A 23,818-nucleotide genomic window follows, 5' to 3' on the forward strand; every position below is an offset into this window, starting at 1 on the left:
TGCTATACCACACGATTAGACCTACCAGCCTTAGGGTGGTCTTCCCTCGAACATATTGAAATGCCTACCTCCTCTTTTTGCTGATTCTTTTTGTTGGCCTTAGGACTCTGAGCACTTTACCACTGTTGACCAGTGCTAAAGTGCATGGGCTTCTCCCGTAAACATGGTAACATTGGTGTATACACAACTGGCATGTTTAATTTACTTGTAAGTACCTTGTACAGTGGTATACCATATACCCAAGGCATGTACATTAAATGCTACTAGTGGGTCTGCAGCACTGAATGTGCCACCCACACAAGTCGCCCTTTAAACATGTCTCAGGCCTGCCACAGCAGAGCCTGTGTGTGCAGTTTTACTGCCATGTTGGCTTGGTATTAAAAACCCATTGCCAAGCCTTAAACTTCCCATTTATTACACAAAAGTCACCCCTAGGGTAGACCTTAGGTAGCCCATAGGGCAAGGTGTTATGTTCCTAAAAGTTAGGACATGTACTTTTAAGTTTTGCATGTCCTTGTAGTGAAAAACACCTACATTCGTTTTTCACTACCGTAAGGCCTACTCCTCCCATAGATGAACATTGGGAATTCCTTTATACACTCTGTTAACTGTAATTCCTGGTTAGAAAGGAGTTGTTGTGTCATGTTTTATATCTTTGGGATGGCAATGATAAATCCGGTTAACTGGTAAGGTTGGATTTCACATTACTATTTTAGACATGCCACTTTTAGAAAGTAGACAGCTCTGTTTGCCTGTAACCTGTCTCCAATACAATCCAATATTAGTCCAATTGCATTTTGAGGTTTAGGAATGTTATGAAGAGCATTCGTCTGTTCTTCATTTTTTTGTCCCACCTTTGTTTGCTTGGTGCATGAAGATGTAAGATTCAAAAACATGTTTTTTCACATTTGGTCTAATTACTTTGTGAATGTGAATAACAATTAAAGCATACTTGCAAACTGTAACTACATGCCTGCCTTTATCAATGTTTCACTACAAAACTATGCGATTGTATTCATTTAACGGAGCGTATGGCTCTCAGACAATGGGCGATTTGTATAGGGTCACTGGAAAGTCCAAAAGGTTGTCCATGACCCAACCAGAAATTTAGAGTCTCCTACGCCCCTGCAAGAATGACTAACAGAAATGTCTACAAGCGATTTACTATACTCCGAATTTTATCATCTGTCAAAAGGCATTTCTTACTTTAGTTGATAAATCGGTGGTGCCTCCGCTGGGTACTCGGTAGGGAGTATTACCTGTAAAAAATGAAACATGTTAAAGAAGTAAAAAAAAAAAACAATTATATAAAATGCAGAGAATTTTAGGACGGTTCTATAATGGTTACTTTTGCTCATTCCCTCTACCTAACTGCCCAGGGGGCCTGATCTGCATCCAGGTGTTGATGCATCAATAGAGAAGCACGTAAAAACACAGAAATTGTTTAATTTAATGAACTGAGTGAATACCAACTATTTGTATACATCATAGCGCAGACATGTGTGTCTACAAGCAATCTGTTCACTGAAATAGGTATGCTTTTAGGGTTAACAGGTCTAACAATGTTTTTTGCAGTACTATACATTATTGTGCATGGACAACAGTATAGTTATTACATTATTAAGTTGTTGTGCTTTAATGTAGAAAAATTCAAATTAACCACTTATCATTAAATTTGAGTTTGAAAATATTCATGGGGTTTTGTCTGAATACACTCAGGCGTAAATTGACCGGAGCCCAAAGGGAGATTAATAGTATGCCATCTAGGAGTGAACGGTTAAAAATTCGATATTTGGCAATGGAACTTATTAAACATGCAAAGGCCTAACTTGTGGGAAAATATGATGAGACTTTCTGTCTGCTAAAGAATGGCTTATAGATTTTCAATTGTGTTTAAGAGAGACTGAAATTTTGGACAATTGACTAAAAAATAGTACATTTTTCACTCCTTGAGGGCTGGATGTTATGGATTTTTTTTTTCTTAAATGATATATATTGCGTGATAAGAAGAAATAAGTCTCTGTAGAATTAGAGGTAAGAAGTGTCTAAGAAGGTTCTGGCCACAAGTTGCTATCCACTGTAAATAGCTAATTGAGAGTTCATACTCTTTCCAGAACTAACCATTATCATCATTAGCAATGATACACTAGCCTTCCATTTGGTGCCACAATACTGAAGTTTTCAAAATAAATTAAGAAGAAATCTTGATTTTGTTATAGTAAGCTTTGCATTTTTTTTTTAATTCATCTAAGGATAAGCAGCACCTTATGTGCACAATTCAAAAATTGGGAATGTTTGTACAATTAAAAAATATAATTAGTTTTAATATGGATGAACTATATCTAGGAAAAAATTAGGATGTGTTAGAACACATGTTTTGATATCACATTATATTAGCATCACTATGTGTGACATGAGGCTGTGTAGCATTCTATCAAACTGGTGAGTAGATGTTTTTTTAATTCCTACCCCACAAAATACACTTGCAACAGCAGGTTCTAAATTTCATAGAATGAAAATAGTCTCTAGTTAAGTATTGCTGTAAAATTAACGATCAGAATACTCTTAGAAAGTTTAAATTATTTAATGTGCTTACAAATATGTTTAGTACAGATAATGTAGAGTAAATATTGCATATTTTGGACAATAGCTATCTGAGACCTTTTGTAATAGAATGATCCTGTATTTTCGGTTATTGTTCTTACGGAGCTAAGTGGTTCTCAACTGTGAAACACGTTGGCTGTACATTGTGAGAACTAGAACTAGCAACTTCGTATAAAGAATATCTTTCTGGAATGCCAAAGAATGATATAACAAATGTTTATATTTGTGAACTGCATGTTTTTACATTGGATTTTATGATGTAAAGGACAACTGGGACAAGAAAATCTCCTGCATTGTGACGGACGTGTAGCCTGCCCCGAGTGCCCCAGCTGCATGGATATCTAGACCTTTTGTCAAGAGCAAACACGGATACTGCATGGGCACCATGATCTAGGTCAGGTTCACTGTAATGTGGTCTGGTTTGACTGAGAGGGGCACACCTAGTGTTACCCTCGTGGTGGTAGTGGGCTTCTGCCCTTACCTGGAGTTAAGTGACAAGAGCACAGTGGTGGCAGCATACCCACTTTTGTGTTAATTCACAATCAGTACTTTGAACAGGCATGTTTACCATATTGCTGGAATGGGGCGTAAAAACCCACTCAGGTAAAGTTCTGTGCCTATGTACTTAACTTACCCTTGGCCTGCATGGACTGAGTGTAGCGCCGGACAGTGTGTGATACTTGCATGTGTACCTGTGTATGGTACTTAACACGGATACTTGTGGGTTCAATTTCGGAAACCCAGGACCTGAAGAGACTTGTGTAGGTGAGGACTGCAACCACCAGACAGGAGATGTGGATTGCTAACGGCGGGGTTGGCAACACACTCACTGAAGGAGAAGGGAGCAGAGCATTCTCTCTACACACCAGAGATCTCTTTGATCCCAGGAAGAGTTACTGGTCAGTGGGTCATTGCAGGAAGATGGTGGCACTGATAAGGTTGGCCCGGGAAACCAGGGTATCTTGATAGAGAGAACGGCTTAGCCCATTGAACCTTTGTGGGTCATAATTTAGTGGAGGCTGGCAGCCAGGCGTGATGCCCAGTTACACCCTTGGCCTGTGTTATCTGTCAATTATATTGGAGCCACATCTGCTGTGGCAGACTGTCCCTTTGACAAAGGGCAGTGCCCAGGACAGCACTTCAAAAGGAACATACACCCACAAACTGAATGTCGAAGTCTCAAACACTGAATCACAAGGTGGGAGCCCCAGTCCCACAATTTGTTAAACAGTCCTGTTCATCAGGATAAGCAAGGTTGCCAAGACTTCAGGCTGATGTTACCAGGACTGGGAAACACGGTCTGCCAGTATACCAGTTGGGTGAGGGGCCATTACCTTGGAAGCCAAGATCACTTGGCCTGTGCCTGGAGCACCTGCCTCCTGCCTGTCTGCCTAGACCATTGTGTGCCCTGTGAGGAGGAGGAAATAGTCAGGAGGGAACAAGGCACAGCAGGGATTCTCCAGACTGCATCCCAGTGAGCAGAATGTGAGATGCTTGATTGAGTCGGTACTGGTGTTGCAAGAGAGCACTCTGCTCTCTGATGAAGTCAGAAACCTCTGAAGGGGCTGCTGTGAAGTTTGAGGCCTTCGCCCGGTGTCACTTATCTCACTGGGGCTGTCGCCCTGGTCTGTGACTTGCCACCCTATAAATCAAGAAGGGGGCCACTGAGAAACTGTTGGGACCATCGCCAGTTGCCACAGAGGCTGTTGGAACTGCCACCCATTGCAACTAAGACTGTTGGGGCTGTCGTCTGTGACCCCCCTATGTTAAGAGGGGGCCACTGAGTCTGTTGGGTCAGCCACCCAGAAGATCAAAATGTGTTGGGACAGTCACATGCCCGTGCCCCCAGGACTCCAGGAGTAAGCCAATAGGACCATTGGAACCGTCTCTGTGTCAGAGGAGTCAACGCAACCAGCGGAGAGACACAAGAGCAAGATCAAAAGCCACCATGCAGCATCATCCGCTGCTTCGCCACCTTACCGGAGAGAACGGCAAAGAAGAGCCACATCTACTTTTTTGGATTGAAGATGAGAGGACTTTTTTCCTCTTAATGTAATGTGTTAAACAGTTGGCGTCTTCGACTTCCTCAGCGCTCGACCCTGTTGATGGCTGAAGGATGCAGTGTAAGAGGTTTCTCATTGAAGCACAGGAAGGACACCCCCAGCTCTTGGACACTTCTGAAAGCCATAGTTTATGAAGTCAGCGAATTTATCACTCAGGGAGCTTAATCTTCAAGGCCAAAGAAAGACTTTGATGTGCACCAGCTGTGTGTGTTGCAACTGGGGTCACACGCAGTGTTTATTGTGGATAAGAAAGGGGGGGGGGCTCGCACAGGGGTATGGGGGAGGCATGGCCCTGTTTAGCGCTAGGCTTGAGAGACAACTCTGTGGTTTATTAAGTGAGTTGTGTTTGTGTGCATAATAAATACGTAAGAAGTGTCCAGGCCAGCTCGAATTACATATATGTCTGCATCCTGCCCATCCTGAATGCATTGAGCCAAGGAGCCCTTAACTCTTCCGGGTCCGCCGGCAAGAACTTGATTGTCATGTCCCAGAGGGAATAGTATAACAGATTAGTAGGCAAAATTGACTGATCTCAAAATTAGGCTGGCTGAAGAGATCAAGCATTGCTCAAACGCCTCAATCCTTTTAGACTCCCTACTGGGGGTCCTCGGAGGATTTACAGGAAACAAATTATGATTCACCTTGGTGAATGCTTGGCGGAATCTAAGAAACAACCCAAAACATCGTTCATTGCGCTTCATATGCAACTCATGCAGTTACCACTTACTACTGATTACTGGCCAAGACAATAAATTCAATCCATTCAGTAATCTCTTACAGCTAGTTTTTTCTTTGTGACTCTACTAATTGGTAAAAGGAGTAGGTACATTGAAAATAGTCCCAGATATACTAGGGAATTCTTCATCATCTATTTAACATACATGTCTTCCCTAGAACGCATGCACATTGTTAACAAGTTCTATAACCTCTTTTGCAAGACCCACTTCTTGTGATGCGGCTACCTTATGCCGCTTCCTAAACAGGCAAAGGGCAAAGACACTGGAAGATGATTTTTAAAGAAAGAGGATGCTTTTATAGGCAACATAGCTCCCACTCAGTACTTCGTCATCAAATTGCACTTTTTTAATTTCAGTGAAATTTGGCCTGCTACTACTACCTTTTGATTGGATTGTCGAAGATAAGAGTCAACTTGCTTTAATCCAAATGGCTTTTCACAACAATCATTCTTTTTGGACGCATCAACACGAATGGAAAGTAAACAGTTTTTCACAGAAAAAAGTCCAAAATTACTGCAAATTAGGCATCTCGAAACCTTCTCTCACTATTATTTTCTTGAAGGTTTAAGCCATAGAAACATAAACAAGTATTGGCAATGTCCATAGGTCTAGATCTGCCTTGAATGTGCTGCTCCCTGCAATTACAGGGGCATAAGCCTACGTTTGTGTCTGAGGATGGTAAGGCATAATCTTCATAAGAAGTGGCTTTGAGGACGTTGAGTACATCAGTGAGATCTTGGAGGGATGGGACTTTGAAGACTGGCAATTGCGGGATTCTATGGTAAAGGGTGGGTGTAGAAGATGAAGCAGACTTGGTATTGTCGATGTGTTTTCGGATCTTGAATATCTGTTCTCAGAAGAAGGCGTGGATGGTGCTGCACTTTTCTGTGGAGTGAGGAATAGCTGGGTCTAACAGGGCATTGATGCAGTGCTTTTTGTAGCTTCATTGATGATGTTGATCTAGTACTTTGCTTTGGCTGATCTATTTGCGAAGGAATCGTTTACTGTCAGCAAGTTCTTTTCTGTACTAAGGTACTAAAGGCTTTGGCTTGCACTTGAGTGTTGTAACTAGGGCGCAGATTTTCTTATAGCATTCCACAAAAATGTTTAATTTTTTTTAGAAGAGTGCTGACATTGGACATAGAGTTGATAGGATGAGTTATGAGTTCAAGCATTAGGTTGTCTACCAAAAAGTCTTGATTAACACCGTATCAAGAAATGCTTCAGTAACTCAGAATCAAGAGTCTCTGCTCGCATGGCACCACATCACTGTGTTTGAACTCTTTGTGGAAGCACACAACGTCTGCCCAATGAAAAGCTATACTCAAGGTAACCTATAAAAACAAAGAAAGAAACTCACATATACATGTTTTTTGATGATTATATCAATGAATGGAACAAATACTATTAATTAGTTGATCTGTGTAATATTTCATTCAAAACCATCTTTTGAAATTATTCATATGGTGATTCGTGGGGTTAACATCACCACAACATTCACAGATTAGGAATACACAGAATACAGAATTCTTATGTGCATGACAGATATTTACAAACAACTTAGGGGTGATACAAAAATGATTTTATATAATATAATATATATATATATATATCAAGCACCTTTATGTGATAATGGACAATAAAATGAATGTCTTTAAAGTATCTTTGTTGATAAATTCTATTTCGTAATTTCTAGAAAAGAGAATATGGGCAGATTGTTCAAAGGTATTGCCCATCTGTTCTTTAGGCTAAGGAATGAATCAGGTGTAATTGGCTGTGTAATTCCACAACCAACGCCGAGCTGACTGGCCCGTGACGTGTTTAAACATTGTTTCAGCCCTTGAATCATGGATGAATCTTTTCAAGTAAATTTTGGACTGAAGATCATCTAATGCGACCAGGTTGCTCCAACATACTTGTTCACTTTCATTCACTGAGGAGCTAGGTGCTTTTATCCCACGCAAGGCCAGCCCCGTTCATTGTCCAGAGGAGACCCTCTAATTATTTCGGATCGAAATGGGTCGGCACATCTTTCAGGGGCAATACATGGTGATAGGGAACAACAGGAAGCCATTTTGAAAAGGCTAATGGGATACCGATTTGCTATCCACAATCACATAGCGAGATAACCCAAAAGATTTATTTGACAGAGTTCGGAAGAACAGCTGGGCAAGAATTTAGAACAGGATTTGGAGAACACAAATCAGCTATTAGGACTCAGAAAGTGAAGGCACCGCTAATGTCTCCCTGTGTGGAAAGCGAACATGGAGAGTCAAACTTTAAGTGGGTGTTTCTGGAAAAAAATAAAGGGAAACGCAATATCTGAAAACTTGATGGTTAAACATAAAAAAAGAGAAGTCTTTTGAATATTTAAATTGGACACAAAAAAACAAATGAATAAAAAAATATTTTGGAAAACGAAATGCAGCTTGCTCGGATGTGATTGTGCATTGATCAAATCAATACATCTACAGATATAAGTTGTTTTCCTTTTTAACATGCCACCCAAAGATTTGACAACACCTTAATATAGAGAACGGAAGATATTAGGCAATAATTATGGATTAGGCAATGGTTATGGATGAATAACTGACAAGCCAGTAAAAAGAGAATGGTATGAAAAGGCAGGTAGAAGCCCTTATAGGAGTATTTGTTTAACAAAATACTTTGATTGCTGAGTATCATGTTACTATTCAATTTTACACCGTCAAATATGGACGTTGATTAGGTGAGGCACGGTTGCAATGTTTTTAAAGGGGAATTTAACCGCTGCGCTTCTTCAAAAAGTCAGCATCCCACTCCGATGGCTTGGCAAATATAGTGAATATCCTGAGGAGAGAAAGAAGTGGGTTAGATATGTACCACCCCTAAACCTAGTTCATTAACTATTTGAACATTTCGAGCTTACTGTGATTTTCCTGTTCCTTTTTTCTAATTTAGCAAGTAATTTTGGGTCCCTTATATGACTCAGTATCTGGCCCTTCAGAAAAAAACAGTAAGCTCAAAAAGTAGCTATAAGGGATGAGGTACACCTTAGTGCTAAATACAGTGAAGATGTTGTTCTTTCTGGGACTTTCTTTTTTCTACACTTTGGGTGAAGATTGCATAGGACTATATAGTTCATAAACTAGTTCTAAAACATTTGTGAAGATTAGTCTAATGACGCCAAAGTTATTGGCAAATGATAAAATGTTCTTCCTATTGAAACTGCATGCTAACTACAACTACCTACTGTTGAAATGGCAAAAGACTTTGTCCATTCTATCTCAGCGTGGGTGGCACTTTGATAATCCTATGCTTAAAATCTTTGATAGAAAAGCAGAAATTTGAGTCGAGCAAATTCAGAGTGTTGCTGGTGTTGTAGGGTGCTCTATACAGGATATGCTCTTCACCTAAACTTGGAAAGTTTCAGAAGCGGCGAGATGGAACAGTGCTGAGCTAGGACTGCTCGGTTGCTCACGCCGGACTGCTCACGCTGGACGCGTAACGCTCGGCTGGCTGCCCTGCGCAATCGCTCGTGATGCCAGAACGCTGTGCTTTTGGCTTTCTCTGTGTTTTCGGCTCCACAACGCTTCTATCAAGCCCGCTACTCCTGGAAAAAAGACTCTTGCTGGGGACCTCATCTTGGCCGTCGTGTAGCCCGCTTTTCCTTACCCGATGTAAGAGGCAGGCAGCTAGGAAAGCACTTGTTGTGCTAATAACAGCTGGAGATTTGACCGGGAGCTTTTCTGCCTTTACGACCTCTGCTGTTGCTGCCGGAGCAGACACCCAAGACCCCCTGACCGCTCTTCAAGGTGACTCCTGCGAGGCAGATCCACTGAAACCCAGCATGAATACACGTGGGGGTCGGAGAGGCTCCAAACAAAAGACTTCTGCTTTTACACCGGACCCTAAAGATGTAAAGGCTTCAAAAGATGCCGCCGTCACTGCTACCGAGGGAGCCACAAAAGCAAAAAACGAGGTCAGTGGGGATAAGAAACTGCAGGGAAAACAAGGTGGCAAAATAGGGGGGGGCGTTACCTCTCGAGACAAAAATGCCGAGACCCCCTTCCCACCCCCTGCTAAGATTTTTTTGGGACTTAAAAAACCCATTTTAAACCCCAACACGAAACCTCTATCCACCCTTGCCACTCTGCCGGCAGATAACGTAGAGCCTGGGACACCCCAAACAGGGATAAAAGCCGACCCCGCTGCCCTAATTACTTTGCTTGAAAACGACTTGACAGCAACTAAGGAGTCCCCAGGGATTCAGGATGGGCTCTTTTCTGTTCAAGCGCCGTCACTACCTCTCATAGACAATAGACTTTCTTTGTCACAGCCCTTTCAAAAGTTAGAGGAACCCGGAAACATACTTAACAAGGACAACCCGGAGGTTTCCCGGCCTATTTCTGACTCTGACCTCGGAGCAGGGGTCTACAAGGTAATCCAAAACTTGTCGGTACCCCCTGGCTCCCAGACACCTTGGACTCCTGAAGCAGGGGTTGAAGATTTCTACTCTGTATCAGACAGTACTCCAAACTCCTCTAATGAAGACGTCTCTGGAGAAGCCAGCGAAGAGGACAGTGAGGACAGCGAGACCCCGCTCCAAACTACAGGCACAGTGCAGCGCCAGAAAAAACCCGCCAGCAAAAACAGGCGTCGTAGTCATCTAAAATGGGACTACTCTGACTCTCAAGTATCATATCCCCTAGATGAAGATGATCTAAATCCTAATCAGTGGGGCAGCTCCAAGAGACTACATGATGAAACGGCCGAACCCTCTTTAGCTTCTATCCTTGCGTCCATTAAGGAGTTCCATGAAGAAGTTCGGGCGGACAATCGAATCGCCAAGAATGCTGCCAAAAAACTGCAGGGAGGGCTGAGGCGTCTGAGTAAAACCTGTGTAGACATTAGCGAGCGGGTCTCCATGGCAGAAACACGAATTGACCATCTGGAAACTGATGTGGGAATCACCAAAGAACAGGGAGCCTCTAATACCGCCTGCTTGATAGACCTGATGACAAAGGTGGAGGACCAGGAAAATCGTCAGCGTCGGAACAATCTCCGCCTTCTTGGAATTCCGGAGGGGAAGGAGGGGGATGACCCCCGGCGCTTTATAGTCCAACTATTAAAAGACTCCTTTCCAGATCATACAGGCTGGGATTGGGACTACGAAGTACAAAGGGCACACCGATTCCCCTTCTATCAAAAGCGACAACAGAGCAGTGCTAACACGCCAGGGGGACAGCCCAGAGTGTTCCTCGTTTACTTTGGGAACTTTCGTCTTAGGCAGATGATTTATGACCAGGCCCGCTTTAATTCCAAGAAGGGAGCAAATGGTGTAACATTTTTTGCCAAACCAGACTTTTGCCACCAGACTGTTGAACGAAGATGGCGTATGAGGCAATTAATCCCCCCTTTTCAACAGCTGGGGGCAGAAGTGTTTCTTATGGTCCCCTCGAGGCTCAAAGTAACATCAAATGGATACACTAAGGTTTTTCTCTCGGAGATCAAGGCAGGGGAGTATCTGGAGGAACTGAAAGGCAAAAACAAATGACACTTGTTCAATAGGGGTCATGAACGAAGTCAGATTTAAAAAATAACTTCTTATCTTTATCCTGTTTTTCCTTTCTGCGTTTCTGGTTTTTTTCTTTTTCCCCTTTTTTTTTTTCCACTATCCTAAGCTGCTATTTTCATCATATTCTTCACTATATGGGATCCTTTTTTTATCACTTCACTTCATTATGTCACTTTAGAAGATAGCTAAGATAATAGGGCTTGTGGCTGATCTCTTTAGACTAGAGTCATAGATCTTATCAGTCCGGCGTGACCAGCAGCCAGAGCTCAAGCTGTTTTCCATCATTCAGGCCTTGCCTGATCGCTCAAAGAAGGGGGGGGTGGGGGGTGGGATGGGAAAGGCACAGCAAGGGAGAAGTTTCACACAGATGAATTCATTATGGGTTTTCATAATTTCTTTTGTATTTATATTTGCACACCTAAGATGTACATGCCATGGCATAAGCTAGGACATCAGGAACATCCAGAAACTAAAGGGTCTTTATCACTTGCTGGCATTTTTTTCTTGGTTTTTTTCTTGTTGAAGAACTGGTCATGCTAAATCCTCTGAGAATTGTCTCAGTTAATATTTGTGGGTTAAACGATCGATCCAAAAGACAGAATGTTGTGCTGGGACTTCGCTCTCTGGGAGGGGACATTAACTGCATCCAGGAAACCCACATCGAGGGCTCCCAGAGACATTTACTAGACTCAATGGGCTTTCAAGTTCTAGGGGCCACTACGCAGGGTTCAAAAAATAAGGGAGTAGGTATCTTGGCTGAAAAAAAACTCTCTATGCTCTCACCGAGGGCCAAGGCTGACCCCTTAGGCAGATGGGTGATCACTGAGTGCCATGTCACAAATAACCCACCCTTTACCCTGTGCTCAATTTACGGGAGCAACTTAGATGACCCAGGAGTTATAAATTTGGTCTCTGGGGAGCTGGCACACTGGCCCACACCTATTGTTCTTTGTGGCGACCTGAACTTACATCTACCCTCCAATTGGGACAGTGTCAGCCACTGGAAATATGGGGGCAGGAAACCTCAGGTATATCAGGCACTGATCGACCTAGCCCAGGTTCATGGTCTTAGAGATTGCTGGGCAAGCTTAAACCCCTCCTTGCCAGGATACACATATTATTCTGCCCCGCACCACACTCTTGTTAGACTAGATTATTTTTTTCTCTCATCCTCCATTATTAATAACTGCACAATTGAATTGGCTCCACGCTTTATGTCCGACCATAATCCCCTTATCATCAACATCACAGGTCTAGGGAAAGCCAAAGCGGTTTCTACTTGGACCTTTGAAAAAGCTCTACTTCAGGATCAGCTGTACAAAACACATATGTTTTTAACCCAATGCACCCTACATTTTATGTGTCGACCGGCTTTATTCCCTGAATAGAGGAATTCCTAGAATTTAACGTTGGCTCAGCCCCTCCTATGATAGTTTGGGAAACACTAAAAGCTGGGGTCAGGGGGGAAACCCTGGGTTTCTCAATACGTAAAAACAAAAAAGAGAAAGCGCTGCTAAACAATTTACAAGGAAAGCTTAGTGTGGCTGAAACTCAGCTAACCAACCACATTCAGACCAGACAAAACATCGAACTAGCTCAGAAGGAGGTAGTGCTGGCCAGAGCCGAAATTGGGGCAATCTTTGCAGAAAAGGTTGCCTCAAAATGGGCAAGCACTCGGGAGAGAAATTATGAGTGTAGTGACAACATTGGGCACTATTTGGCTGTCAGGACTAGGCAACAGGTCTCCTATAACGAGATTCGCACGATCAAACTAACATCAGGGGTTGAGACTAACAACTCAGACCATATTCGAAATGGCTTTCAGGATTTTTTCTCCAAGCTATATACCGAAGAGATCCGTGGCCCTAGGGACTTAATCGCCCTTGAGACCACCAACTATCTTAGGGAGGTTAATCTCAAAACTCTTCCTTTAGAAGACATGAATAGACTAGATACAACTCCCACATGGGATGAGATTTTGGAGGCCCTTAACAGCTTGCCCGACGGGAAAGCCACTGGGCCAGATGGCATCCCAGTCGAATTTTACAAGTTCTTTGCTCCTCAGATCAAGTCTATCTTCACAGAAGTAATAATCTCTACATTTAATGGAACCTCACCACCTGCATCCTGGTCCATGGCCAGAATAGCCATCTTCCTAAAGAAGGATAAACCCCCTATAGAAATGAGCTCATATCGGCCAATAACACTCATCAATTGTGACTCAAAAATTTTCTCCAAAATAATAGCTATTAGAATTTCCTCTGTGGTAGAATCGCTGGTCTCAGAGTGGCAGCACGGGTTTATCCCGACAAAAGGGACAACAGAACATGTTAGAAGGGCTATTACTATATTCGACGCCGCACAGGCCTCCGGAGACCCGATGTCCCTCACACTTTTGGACGCTGAGAAGGCCTTTGACCGGGTCTCCTGGCAATATCTGTGGGCAGTAATAAAGAGAATGGGATTTGGACCTAGGCTTACGCAGGCAGTACAAGCTCTCTATGTTAATCCAACAGCCTGTGTCTCGGTCAACGGACAATTAACCGGACAATTTAAGATCTTCCGAGGCACCAGGCAAGGCTGCCCATGCTCCCCATTACTGTTTGCCCTCTACCTTGACCCCTTTATTAAACAAATAGAGAGGAACAGCGAGATCCTTCCAGCCAATCTCCAAGGAAGCCGCATCAAGATCATGGCTTATGCCGACGACCTGGCCATTATTTCACCTGACCCTTCTAATTCCATAGCAGCTCTTGAAAGTGAGGCGACAAAATTTGGGAGGCTTTCTGGCTATGCTCTGAATCAAAACAAAACCCAAATAATAATAAACAGCCATGTTCTATGGACAGACTTTCGAGTTGTCTCTAAGGCCAAATACCTGGGAGTTTCTATTTCATCAAACTTAGACGAAATTGTCTCTGACAACTTAGCCCCTTTGGCATTACATACAAAAAAGGCCCTGAAACAAATTAATAATCTGCATTTAACCCTTGTAGGCAGATGCAATGTCATAAAAATGACATATTTTCCCAAACTCTTATATTTTTTCCGTACAATACCTCTGGAGTTTAGCAAATCTAATTTGTTAAAATTCCAACAAATTTTCACACAGTTTATCTGGGCCTACTCCCAACCCAGGAGGGCACTAAGGCAGCTCTGCCTACCAAAGGAGCGTGGGGGTTGGTCCTTTCCTAATATCACACTCTATTACTGGGCCTCGGTTCTACAATACAGTACAGAACTGCTAAAACAGACCCCATCTTCTCAGATTACGGGCCTCCCCACGCCCTTTCAGCTATTGTTGGGAGAACAGACTTGGGGTTGTCTACTTCGGGAGACCACTTACGGATACTACAAAAGGGTGAGGTTTAAGACACTACTAAATTCTTTTAAAACCTTTCGTAGTATCCGTAAAATGTTTGGGCTCGGTAGATTTAACTTTTACACTCCTACATTAAACAACCCTAACCTACCTGCCATATTCGGCAGGGACTACTTTTCAGAGTGGCATAAGGCGGGTATACTGAAATTAGGAGACCTTGTTACCTGTGAGGGGATGGTCCCTTTTTCGGAACTATTGATCAGGTTCAAACTCAAAGAGGAAGATGCTTTTAAATATTACTGTGTATCTGATTTTCTGTCCAGGAAGGCAGGCGGGGCTTCTGGCTTCAGGGAAATTGACATTCTGAACATCATGCGCAAGCCAGTCCCGCCACGAATTGGCCTACTATATAATACAATAAATAAACAGTCCCCAGACGACCTACAGAATATAGCCGATAAATGGTCCAGCAAAATTGATACTTCAAACACTACTTTCTTTAACTCACTATCTCTCTCACAGAATATTCTAATATCAGCTAAATTGCAGTCGCAACATTTTAAAACCATTTTCTTTCTATATCTCACCCCTAGCAAGATTGCTAAGTGGGGCTCCGGTCAAGGTACCCTTTGTCCAAGATGTGCGGAATATGGGGCCAATTCTGTTCATATCTTCGCTACATGTTTAAAACTTCACATTACTTTAAACAGAATACAGGAATTCTTAAGGGAAGTTACTGCTCAGCCCTTAACTCTTAATCCTACTATTATCTTGCTAGGAACACAGACCGAGTCCTCCCTCCTGAAAAGGGATGGCTTAATCTTTATTGCTATGGCTGTCTGGAGGCTCTGTGTGGCTTCCTCCTGGCTAGATTCGGAGCCCCCATCGTTCTCACAATGGCTAGCCCGCTTCATTGCCATATACTACTTAGAAATCGCCATATATGCAAAGAAAGGAAGAAGGGGACGTAAGAAGGGAATAGAGCTCTGGGAAAAAATGAGTCTTTGGCTTGTACAGTCATGATAATGTTTGTGTTTTTTTTTGTTTTTTTTCTTAGTTTTTTTTTGTTTTTTTTTTTTTGTTTACTGTTTTCTGTGTTTTTCTTTTCCAGCAATTATACGCAAGTTTTGTGCTTTTTTTTGTGGGGTGGGGGGGGGGTGCCATTTGGTAAATACTTATGTAATTTCTTCCTCTTTTTATTGTACTGGCATCAAAATAAAAAAATATTTAAAAAAAAAAAAAAAAAAAAATACAGATATAAGTTGTTTTCCTTTTTAACATGCCACCCAAAGATTTGACAACACCTTAATATAGAGAACGGAAGATATTAGGCAATAATTATGGATTAGGCAATGGTTATGGATGAATAACTGACAAGCCAGTAAAAAGAGAATGGTATGAAGAGGCAGGTAGAAGCCCTTATAGGAGTATTTGTTTAACAAAATACTTTGATTGCTGAGTATCATGTTACTATTCAATTTTACACCGTCAAATATGGACGTTGATTAGGTGAGGCACGGTTGCAATGTTTTTAAAGGGGAATTTAACCGCTGCGCTTCTTCAAAAAGTCAGCATCCCACTCCGATGGCTTGGCAAATATAGTGAATATCCTGAGGAGAGAAAGAAGTGGGTTAGATATGTACCACCCCTAAACCTAGTTCATTAACTATTTGAACATTTCGAGCTTACTGTGATTTTCCTGTTCCTTTTTTCTAATTTAGCAAGTAATTTTGGGTCCCTTATATGACTCAGTATCTGGCCCTTCAGAAAAAAACAGTAAGCTCAAAAAGTAGCTATAAGGGATGAGGTACACCTTAGTGCTAAATACAGTGAAGATGTTGTTCTTTCTGGGACTTTCTTTTTTCTACACTTTGGGTGAAGATTGCATAGGACTATATAGTTCATAAATATATGCATGAAACAAAAGGTGCAAAACAGATACCATGTATCCATGGGGATCACTGATAAAGAGATGTAATCAACTTATCAAGATATGATATGGTAAATTAGTCGGCAATATAGGCGAGAAACGACTTTAAAAGTAATAAATTATGTTTACATTGAATTATGTCGATGGCCAGCATATATTGAAAGGATTTTCACGTCTGGTGTTAGTCAAGACCTTTTTGATTTTCCTAAAATAATATGTATAATATAATTTCTAATAGGGGCATTTTAGACATCTCTCTTCATCCGTTGGTCCATTGCTGTGTCATTCACATTTTGCTTTCACCCACTAGAGCACACAGCATTGGGCAATAGGTCAGACTACTTCAGTCATGGGTTAACTTCACTTTGAGTGACCGTATTTTGCTCTTTTACAATAAGCACATCCGCACACAAGGTAGTTTCCTTCAGTGCCAGCGTTTTTACTTCATAATAACTTAATGTTGCCTTTGTGTTTCGAGCCCAAGGTGAAAGCAGGACCTTTTTACAAGATGTGAACACAGGCCACGTGTTCACATCTTTTCCACGTGTTCCAAATTTTATCCGTTCATGTCTCCTGTCAATGTTGTTGTACATTTTTTTTGAAGTTTCCTTTGTTTATCTGACTGTTAGCATTTCACAGCACAACAGATTGCGTCCATTTGAAACTGTTCTGCATGAAGTTATTCTCCATTGTTGCTATGCATGCAGTACGCAAACCAATAGCTTCACCATTATATGTGTGAATCCATAAGCAAAAAACACACAAGAAGATGAGGGGTGAGAGGATAAGAATCCCTCTTCGACCTCCCGCTCAGTAACTTATTCACACAAATAGAAGAGGGATGATAACTCTACGTGGAGGTGGATGAGTGTAGGGGAAATACACCAAGTTACTAAAACTGCCCTCACACACAGCAAGCTGTGTCATGCTTCATCATAGGGCTGCTAACACACTTCCGCACAAACCAACGCTGGAAGTGGAGCAATAGGGAAGGGGAAGACAATACAACATACAGTGTAAGATCACAGGTGTGAAAAATGTGCAGAGAAAGTGATATAAAGCGATACCAAAGGGGATGATGGATGGAGCGTTTGAGCAAATCAAACACTCACCCCCGGTCAACTGATCTGGGTTTAATCCATCATCATTCTTTAGCTCACTCCACCACCCCAGTTCAGAAATGGTCATATGCAAATCAGTCTGACCCTGTGCCTCATGGGAACAGTCCAGCCCGAACGGCCAAGCCATGTCTTCCCTGGACCGGAAACAAGCATCCTGGGACCGGTTTCGGGTTCATAACCCTCATCAGCCAGGCTATCTTGAATCCAGTGGCAAAGTGAGCAAGAGACCCACGTCTGGGCACACCCTGCCATCTTAGGGTGAACAAAGCGATACCAAAGGGGATGATGGATGGAGCGTTTGAGCAAATCAAACACTCACCCCCAGTCAACTGATCTGGGTTTAATCCATCATCATTCTTTAGCTCACTCCACCACCCCAGTTCAGACATGGCCATATACAAATCAGTCTGACCCTGTGCCTCATGGGAACAGTCCAGCCCGAACTGCCAAACCATGTCTTCCCTGGACGGGAAACAAGCATCCTGGGACTGGTTTCGGGTTCATAACCCTCATCAGCCAGGCTATCTTGAATCCAATGGCCTTTACCAATGCTTGTTTTTAATGTTTTGTTTAGTCTCATCATTACTATTTGTTGGACTACCAGATCAGTGGAGTTTTGGTCCTGGTGAAGGTGGCAGCCAAAGAAAGCGGGAACAGAAAAGTGCATCAACTGCTCTTTTAGACCCATGAAAAGCCAACCAAAAGTGCTGAAATAACAGATAAGATATAGGAGACTAGGAGGTGTATAATCCAGGGTCACACTGTTTTATGGTATTGAGATGTAAGAGTCTGCTAGTTTGCTTGCTAGAATGTGTGAAGTGTGGAAAGATGGGGTTTGTCATTGTCATATTCGAATAATTTATCACATGTTGTTTGTTTTTGAAAAAATATATATGACTTAATGAATTTTTATATTTTTAAATTATGTCACTGAATATATGCAGCTCAGGTATAAATTACATTTTGCAAATAAACCCTTTTTTTCTAAAAAGTAAAATTGTGTAATTGTGTTGGACCATAAAATGTACAAACTAGGTAGGAAGTTATGTAGATGAAATATAGGTCATGGGGGGCATCTTTTGTGTTGCCAATACTGTAATTTACCCTGTCTTCAGACCTAACTCACATAGGGCCTGATTTGCAAAGGGCCTCCGCACTTGTGGCGGAGGCCCCACAGTCGTGGCGGGTGGCCCGCAGTCATGGCAGAAACTCCGCAATGAGAAACTGCAATGCGGAGGTCCCGCTATGAGTGCATGGCCCAAGACACGAGTACAGGTAGGGTGACGAGATTCTCAAAACAAAAAACCGGGACAGGTGTCAGACACAGAAGTAGGACTGACAGAAGTACCCATGGCTTTAAGTGGGATGAAAAAACAGGGGTGAGGGTGTCTCTCAAGGGGCATGGTCGATGTAATTAAGGACATGGTTTAAAACACATAAACTAAAAAAATATGTACTTAGAATAGCCTCCTGCCCGAAAAATGTACTGCTTCTGTCATTGTATCCAGATAAATAATATAACGAGTAACATCACACCAAGAACAAGCCTGTACTATTGGCTTTGTCAACTGTTGTTAGCTGCATAAGAGAAATAAGCAACAACTTTGGCTTCGCTGTACATAACATTGAGAATGCCTCAGTTCTGGAATGAAGAGACAGACTGTGAAAGAACTATAACGGGTCTCTTTAAAAGCAGTGAAGGGTAGTACTGCTGCAGCAGTAAGCTTTTTTTCTGTGAGGGCAAAAATGGAGAGCCCAATAGAGACCCATCTCAGCACCTGTGAGAAGTAAAGCAGGCGCACCGAGCGAGACACTATTTAAAAACCGGGACACTTATCTGTTTAACCCTGGCACTACGCAAAAACCAGGACATTTCTTTAATTTGCAGCGAAGTGTTGGGACACTGCTGCAAAAACCAGGACTGTCGTGAAAAACCAGGACGTCTGGTCATCCTAGTACAGGGCCTCCACCATGGGTGCGGAGGACCTTTGTGAATCGTACTCATAGTGTTTCCTGTCTTTCTTCCTAAGGATTGCTGTTGACCCTTTAAATCAGGCCTTTGTTTTGGGTCCCGCTGTATGTTATAATAACAAAGCCTCCTCGCGGCTTTAAGGTTGCTGCACCAAATGGAATGCATGCTCCTGAATTATGTCCCAGTGTCGGAACATGACCATTGACCAGAGTCCGCTTGTTTCCCAGGGTCAGTGGGATCCAGAAATAGCTACCGGAAACGAGATTCCGCGGTATCTCCATACTTTTGATTCAATAATGAGACAACTGTAGTGGTTACAGAGAATTTAAAAATGTACGCTCTGGGAAAAAGAATAATTTCATGGCTTGTCCGTTTACCGCATTGCCTGTAACAATGGAAAACCACTGGCAAAGCCAATGGGACCCTTCTTTGGGACTTATTGACTTTGCCAATGATTGTGACGCATTCGCCATTTTCTAGCACCTACAAAGTCACGTGGCCGTTTTTTTCTTTTTAGTTTCAGCAGATCCGTAACTAAAGAAAAGAACCAAAAAGCACAAAATGTTATTTTTTTTAAGTAAAAAAATCATAACAGGTGGGGGAACTGCTGGGACTTATTTCACAAATCCAATAGGTCCCACTGACAAGCTTTTCGTGTAGGACAGCATACAACAAAGGGGATTTGCAGTCTGTTTTATCAGTCACATGAAATTCCAAAATGCTTGAGAATAAAGCCGGTTTGACTGCATTTTTAAATCAATACCAAATGAAAAAAAACGGTTGCAAAAGCGCGGATAGTGTTAGGATGGGGGCCTAACTTCGTTATTTGGGGGCAGCGAAGCCTCGAGTCTGTATGATAACCCTGGTAAAGGTTTAGATCATGATGTGAATAATTCCTATACACATTTATCTCATGAGGGTAGCGTGAAATCCTAGCACGCTTTCAGCCCTCAGGTTTTACAGTGGAGAGCCTGTTTACAGCGTGTAAGCTAAAGGTCATAAAATGATTACTTATTGTTATGCCTAACACTGTTCTCTTTCATCGAGATTTTAAGAGCTTTTCTGCAAGGGCTCATCCATTTTTAGTCTTAAATCTCCGAACTGTTGCTTTGAAAGGCTGTTCCTATTATGTCCAGCGGATGGCAGACTGGCTCCACTATTCAAATACGCCGCTGCCTTCAATCTGTTTTCATATCAGTTTCAAAGCAGCCCTAAAGCAAGCGCTTTCAACTAGGGCAGAAAACGCGGGGTACAGACCCGATTCAGGCGGGAGACTTCCTATTTTTAAAGTCTTAAAATGGCTTCATTTTAGCAGTCTGCCGCCTAAAATTGCTAGTGCTTCAACCTAAGTCAATGGCATCCTATTTTCTTTCTCGTTCTCCCTCTTTCCAATATCAAAATGTTGGAGTGTATGGGACTTTGGATTTAAATCAAACATAGCACGGCCTTCACTTCAAATACAGCACCTCATTAGGGTGACCAACTGGCATGGGTGCAAATTCAGGACGGTCAGTGTAAAAATTCAGGACAAGGTCAAAATTCAGGACAAAAATTCAGGACAAAACATACGTTTCACAGACATATCAGAGGAGGTCGCACGATAGTATGTAAGTAAATAGACAACCAAAATAAGTACAAGTCAAAATAAGTTTATATAAGGTTGAGAAATTGTTCACTTCACAGTGTTTCAGCATGCACGCAGCTTTGCAAAGTGACATCAGGCCCTTTCTGCAATCAAAATTTGTGCAGGAAAAGGCACACCACATGCTGTCACTATAGTAGGGACCATTGTCATTTTATCTGTGATAATGGTCTGCAGTCTTAGAATGACAATGGGCCAGTTCACAGTCTTTACGAGGTTCGGGAGGGGCTGCTGCAGGCAGCCTCAGTCTACAGATTAAAAGAGAAGTGCGAGAGTCCAGAGTGGAAACTTTTAAACTCATGGGGTCTCTCACAGGGGAACATCATACCTTCCTGAAATTCCCCAATTTGAATTTGGTATGATGTCTGTAAGGTGTCTGTAATTTGGCGACCCCAAATTACGGACGCCTTACAGACATTATACTAAAATTACGTACGGTCTGTGAAATTTACGGACGGTTGGTCACCCTACACCTCATATGGAAATAAATGTAGGTTCCTGTAATGTTTATTTCTTTATAACCTTTATGGGGGACAGTAGGCAAAGGGGGAGCAACATGAGGCAGATGCCACATGGAAGGTGGGGGAAGCAACACAGAGGTCATGCTGGGAGGAGCACCAAGTAAGGCGCAGGGAGGGAAGCCAATGGCGAGGGAGAAGCAAAGGACAAGCAAGACGCAGAGAGGGTAGCAAATATCATGGGAGAAGAACAGGACAAGCACGACGCAGAGAGGGTAGCAAATATCATGGAAGAAGAACAGGACAACCACGACGCAGAGAGGGTAGCAAAAATCATGGAAGAATCAAAGGACAAGCAGGGCTCAGAGAGGGTAGCAAATGGAGAGGGAGAAGCAAATGGGAAAAGGAACGCGACATGGAGATGAGGGAGGAAGCACATGTGGGAAACAGATGGAAAATACAGGCACTCTTGTACATTGCTTAAAAAAAAAATAGTAGCGCCTGAAAAAGAATGCAATGTAAGGACACAGTAATGTGCCATGCTCCAGAGGAGAGATACACACAAAAAGAGGAAGTCCACGCATGCTAACAAATAATCAAGCAAGCAAATCCAAGTGACAATGAAGCCAACCAATGGTAAGCAAAGGGTGGGTTCTAGGCCCACTGTAAGCTAACAATACATCTTTCAACAGACAGTGCATGTGCTGTCTTGTAGGCGTGATCTGGAAAAGAAGAAACATTGCAGTAACAGAGCTTGAAATGCAGACAAGTATCACTGGACTTAACAAAGTGATTGCTGTCTTGGAAGGCAAGTATATTTTGTATGTGGTGGCGTGCTATCACTTGAACTAAATCCTAGAGTGATTCAGAGTGTGAAAGTGTACTATGAATAAAAGGAAATATTATGCCAGGCACTAAGAAACATGTTTACCTGCAGACTTTTCCCTAAACTCTTCTAATAAAAGCTCATTTTCATTTTGCTACAACAACATTATTACAGAACATTAACATTTGTATTAATTATGAGAACATCAGCATTCTAATATTACATTAATGCAGTTGCGAGCAAATACACAATGTAACATTTAACAAAATGTTTTGCAGAAACAGGGGCAGAAACGTTTGAAACATAAGTCGCACAGTCCCTTGCTCAGCATTCACAATGGCATTTCTCAAGCAACGAGAGGTCACTTAAAAATGCTTTTCAAACGTGTTAAACATGTTACCTGTAAGCAAAGGCTGCACTTGGACAGGCTAGCAGGATCACTGATGCGTATGCAAAATATCCTTGCAGCTTCATCAATGACGCACCACTCGTCTCCATAGATGGATGACAGCGCTTCAATCTCGTCAATCTAAACAAAATAAAACTCAGCATTTACAAGAATTACCAACTGCGGCTTTGAAGTCCTACCTTATGCCTGCATAAACAGCACAACACTGAATGAACCAGTTACTGGCAAGGAAGTGAGGGCCCAAACCAAGTATTGTGAAGGGAACACTGCCAACCGTTAGGGGTTATCAGAGAAACCTGTCATTTTGCATGGGAATTGACATTTAAAACATTGCTCACATATAGGGCCATAGTCATTGTTTTTGATGTATTTTGTTGGTCATCTATATGTCATTGTATGTCATTTTTCTGATGGGACAAAGAAGTGCAGCGTGGATGGTTTTTATAAGAGAGAATTAGAAAAAATGTGGCATAATATATGCATACAAATATGAAATGTATATGATTAAAAGTAATATAAGAAGAATGTAATAATATTTGAAAGAAGATTTTGGGTCAGTGACTATGCTGGATTAATTCTTATATTTCATGTAAATAGGTCAAGTGGGAATATTAATGTCAAGATGTAAAGCCATTGGTCCTATATTTGAAGGTGCAGCCACTGCAACAGGCATTTTCTCCTCAACAAACACAACTGGGTAGTAACAAAAAGGCTGTGTCAGCATATCTGCCATGCAACAGCCGAACTGCTGTCATATATGGGAATCCTAGAGACAGCACCCTAAGGTGGGCTCCATTTGCATGTATAGATAACAAATATATGTGCTGCAATGTGTGATAAATCTGGGTTGGAGTGTATCAGGGCAGACAGGTGGAACTGAGCCCCAATTGTAAGAACTAGGGACTTTCCTTTCGTCACTGGTGTCTTGCAGCTGCAAAAACTGGGAACCAATTACCCGATTGTGACTATCAGTGTGGCTATCAGGGTAATAATATAAACAAAGATATCAAAGTACTCAGTAGAAGCCCGAAACTTCAAAAGACAATCCATAAAGTAGGAATTCTTGTAGATTGTTTCAGTTTGAGCAGTGCCATTTGGTCATGGACATCAGTCATCGCTGTATTATAGTGGTTGGTGAGGTCATCAACGGTGTGAGTAAGAGGTTGAAACTGTAGTT

General features: G+C 42.2%; 1 protein-coding gene across 2 annotated transcripts in view; it reads right to left on the reverse strand.

Moving 5' to 3' along the window:
* Positions 1-23,818, reverse strand: part of IMPACT (impact RWD domain protein) — a 155,732-nt gene that overhangs the window by 110,713 nt on the left and 21,201 nt on the right. For both annotated transcript variants that reach the window (XM_085605746.1, XM_085605747.1), the window contains exons 2-3: positions 22,633-22,761; positions 1,207-1,259 (exon numbers count right to left, since the gene is read on the reverse strand). In XM_085605746.1, coding sequence (XP_085461872.1) covers positions 1,207-1,259; positions 22,633-22,761 — 182 coding nt within the window. The remainder of the gene's footprint in view (positions 1-1,206; positions 1,260-22,632; positions 22,762-23,818) is intronic.

The sequence above is a fragment of the Triturus cristatus genome, chromosome 5_1 (genome assembly GCF_964204655.1).
Source record: "Triturus cristatus chromosome 5_1, aTriCri1.1, whole genome shotgun sequence".
Taxonomy (NCBI): Eukaryota; Metazoa; Chordata; class Amphibia; order Caudata; family Salamandridae; genus Triturus; species Triturus cristatus.